This window comes from Penaeus japonicus, unplaced genomic scaffold, assembly GCF_977035675.1.
Source record: "Penaeus japonicus unplaced genomic scaffold, GWHDUDI00000001_assembly GWHDUDI00000022, whole genome shotgun sequence".
Lineage (NCBI taxonomy): Eukaryota > Metazoa > Arthropoda > Malacostraca > Decapoda > Penaeidae > Penaeus > Penaeus japonicus.
Window position 1 is genome coordinate 2,727,874 of NW_028234424.1, and position 4,128 is coordinate 2,732,001.

At 47.3% G+C, this 4,128-nt stretch overlaps 1 protein-coding gene across 1 annotated transcript in view; it reads left to right on the plus strand.

The window, feature by feature from the left end:
• LOC147469257 (prostaglandin reductase 1-like) overlaps positions 1-3,689 on the plus strand; it is a gene marked incomplete at its 3' end in the record, with an annotated part of 16,985 nt that extends 13,296 nt beyond the window's left edge. Inside the window, 3 exon segments of the mRNA XM_086549300.1 lie at positions 1,741-1,859; positions 2,483-2,634; positions 3,566-3,689. Coding sequence (XP_086405426.1) covers positions 1,741-1,859; positions 2,483-2,634; positions 3,566-3,689 — 395 coding nt within the window.
• Between the last annotated feature and the right edge of the window lie 439 nt (positions 3,690-4,128).

Below are 4,128 nucleotides of genomic sequence, written 5' to 3' on the forward strand. Positions count from 1 at the left end.
GATGAGAGGGGAGGGGGAGGGAGAGTGGAGGGGGCTGGGTGGGGGAGGATGAGGGGGGAGTGGGTAAGGGGGGAGAGGGGGAGGGATGGGGAGGGAGAGGGGAGGGAGTGGGTAAGGGGGGAGTGGGTGGGTGGGGAGGATGAGGGGGGAGGGAGAGGGTGGGAGTGGGTGGGTAAGGGGGGAGTGGTGAGAGGAGGGAGTAGGGGGGGAGTGGGGAGGATGAGGGGGAAGTAGGGAGGATGAGGGGGGAGGGAGAGGGTGGGTGGGTGGGTGGGGAGTGGGGAGGTGTGGGGAGGGAGAGGGGAGGGAGTGGGTAAAGGGGGGTGGGCGGGTGGGGAGTAGGGAGAGGGGGGAGTGGGGAGGGAGACGGGGAAATGGGAAGGGGTCAGGGAGAGGGAAGTGGGGGAGGAATTGGGAAGGAGAAAGAAAGGGGGAAGGGTAGGATGAGAATAAGTAAGATGGAAGTATTGAGTGAAAGGGGGAAGTGGGGAGTGAGAAAGAAATGGAGAGGAAGAGGGAAGTGGAGAAAGAGTGAAGAGGGAGAAGGAAATAGGGAAGGGGTAGGATGAGGATAAGTGGGAAAGGAGTGATGAGGGAGAGGAGTAATGGGGAAGTGGGGATAGAGAGTGAAATAGGGAAGTGGATAAGTGAGGGAGGAATGAGAAGGGGAAGGGTAATGGGTACGTCGGGAAGTGGAGAAGGAGCGGAGAAGGAGAGGGAAGTGAAGGAGTCAGGAAGGACAGCAGAAAGTGAGAGAGTTAGGGAGAAGTGGGGAGGGAGGGAGGAAGAAGCGGGGAGGAAGGAAGAAATTGGGAAGTGGGAAAGCAGAGGGAGAAGGACAGAGAGATAGAAGGAGCATACGAGATAAGGATAGGAAATGAAGATAAGAGAATAGGGTGAAAGAAGAAGAGGAAGAAGATAGAATGGGGAAGGAAGGGGAGAGGAAGAAGAATAAGGATAGAAAAGGAAAGAGAAGAATGGAAAGAGGAATGAATTGCAGATAAAGAAAGGAAAGGAATAAAAATACGAATGAAAAAGAGAAAGAGGAAGAAATGAAAAGAAAGTAAAAGGAAGGGAAGATAGGAAGAGAAATCAGAGAAGAGGAAGACGGAAAGAAATAAAAAAAAATGAAGAAAAAAAGGAAAAAAAGAATGAAAGAGAAATAAGAAAAGAGTTAGAGAAGGAAAGATAAAGGATGGAAGAGAAGAAGAAGAATTAGGTTAGAAAAGAAAGAAGGGGAAATACTTTGGGATTTGATGTTAAAAGATGGTCACAGGTAAGTTAACATAGGTTTTTAAGGATTACATAAAAAAAATTTTTTTAGTGATATACAATGTTTTTAGTGATATACTAAGACATGAAAGAAACACAAAAAACAGAAGTGATTTTATCCGTACCGGAGAAAATTCAGCCCCTTGACAATAGAGACCACAGATACAACCCACCCAAGCACAAAAGATACAATCACATCTTCACAATCCATTCTCTCTCCACTTAACCCATACCCCCTACCCCCTCCCAACCAACCTCCACCCCACCCCCACCTCCAATTTACTCCCCCCTCACACCCCTCCCCCTCCCAACCAACCTCCACCCCATCTCCACCCCCTCCAAACTTACTCACCCCTCCCCCTCCCCTCCCCCTCCCCCTCCCAACCAACCTCCACCCCATCCTCCCCCCAAACTTACTCACCCCTCACACCCCTCCCTCACCCCTCCTTTCTTCCAACCCCCCAACAGAAACACGGCTTACTTCGGGTTCCTTGAACTCTGCAACCCGAAGGAGGGAGAGACTGTCTTGGTCAACGCTGCTGCGGGGGCTGTCGGGAGCGCTGTCGTTCAGATAGCGAAGATTAAAGGTAGGTTCACGGATGGTTTTCTGGAAGGTCGGGGAGAGGGTGGGTGGTTGTGTTGTGTCGTTGGTTGGGTGGGTTCTGGTTGTGTTTAATTGGTATGTGTGTGTGTATATATATGATTGGAAAAAAAATCTATATGGAAATAGATTTATTTTGTGTGTTGTGGGGTTTTCTGTCGAGAATGTTTTTGTCGTTTATATATATATATATATATATATATATATATATATATATATATATATATATATATATATATATATATATATATATGTAAACACACACATACACACACATATGTATATATATAAATATAAATCCCTCTTTCCATGCCCTTCCCCGTTTTTGAATACCCTTTACCCCCCCCCCCCCCCGACCCTTCTAAAAAACAAAAACATCTTCCGAAATTTGATTTTTTCAATCATCCCCCCTCCTCCCTTCCTCCCTCCCTCCCCCCCCCAGGCTAAAACACTCTTCACCCCAACCCAAACCCAAACCCCTCCCTCTCTACCCCCACCCCCACCCACTCCTCTCCCTCCCTCCCGCCAAGACCCAACGAACTTTAACGGTTCTCGAAATTCAAATTTTCTTTTTTTGAATCTTCCAACTATTCTTCTCCTCCTCTCCAGGCTGCAAGGTCATCGCATCCGCCGGGTCCGAGGACAAGTGTGCGTGGGTGAAGGAGCTAGGAGCTGACCACGTCTTCAACTACAAGACAGCTAATATTGACGAGGAGCTGAAGAGGGCGGCGCCGGAGGGAATCCAGTGCTATTTCGACAATGTAGGTGGATTTAGGTGGGAGGGGAGGGGATGGGAGGGGATGGGATGGGGATGGGATGGGAGGGGATGGGATGGGGATGGGATGGGATGGGGATGAGGGGCTAGGGGGATAAGGGGAGGGGGACGAGAAGGGGAAGGGAAGGGGGTTGGGAGGAGGAGGAGGGGGAGAGGGGGAGGAGAGGGGGGGATGGGGGAAGGGGAGGGGGATGGGCGAGAGGGTGAGGAGAGGGGTTGGTGGCTTAGGAGGGACGAGAAGGGGAAAGGGTTAGGGGTTGGCGGGTAGGAGTAAAGAGGAGAGGGGAAGGGGGGAGAAGGGGTTGATGGGTAGGAGGAGGGACTAGAGGGGGAGGGGGCGGGGAGGGGAGGTCAGGGGTAGGGTGGATAGAAGGGGGGGGTCTGTGGAAGGAGGATAGACGGGAAGGGGGGAGGGTAGGAGAGGGGAGTGTATAGGGAAGATAGACGGATAGAGAGGGTGTGTGAGACGGGTAGGGGAGTGAGGGATAGGGGGAGGGGAGGGAGAAAATAGACAAAACCAAAAAGTGGGTAGAAAAGTGAGGGATAGGGGGAGAGAGAGAGGAAAGGAGAGGGAGATGGGGGTAGGGAGGCAGAGAGAGATCTATAGGGGAGTGGGAGAGATAGGCAAGAGAGATGGCTCACTTTCACCTCATATTTTCCTTTGGTATCTTGTGTCATAACTCACTTTCACCTCATGTTCTCCTTAGGTATCTTTTGTCGTAACTCACTTTCACCTCATGTTCTCCTTAGGTATCTTTTGTCGTAACTCACTTTCACCTCATGTTCTCCTTAGGTATCTTTTGTCGTAACTCACTTTCACCTCATGTTCTCCTTAGGTATCTTTTGTCGTAACTCACTTTCACCTCATGTTTGTCTCGGATCAACTCCTGGCGACTCACTCATGTTCTTCTCCTCAGGTGGGCGGTGACTTCACTCTCTACGCCCTTCGTCACATGTCAGACCACGCCCGTATTTCCGTGTGTGGCGCCATTTCGACGTACAACAATGAGAGCAAGGATCTGGGAAAGCCTGTTGCAAATAGTATGTAATATTTTGTTGCAAATAATAATATTCTGTTGCAAATAGTATGTAATATTTTGTTGCAAATAGTATGTAATATTTTGTTGCAAATAGTGTAATATTTTGTTGCAAATAGTATGTAATATTTTATTGCAAATAGTATGTAATATTTTGTTGCAAATAGTATGTAATATTTTGTTGCAAATAGTAAGTAATATTTTGTTGCAAATAGTATGTAATATTTGGTTGCAAATAGTAATATTTTGTTACAAATAGTATGTAATATTTTGTTGCAAATAGTATGTAATATTTTGTTGCAAATAGTATGTAATATTTTGTTGCAAATAGTATGTAATATTTGGTTGCAAATAGTATGTAATATTTTTTTGCTAATAGTAAGTAATATTTTGTTGCAAAAAGTATGTAATATTTTGTCGCAAATAGTATGTAATATTTTGTT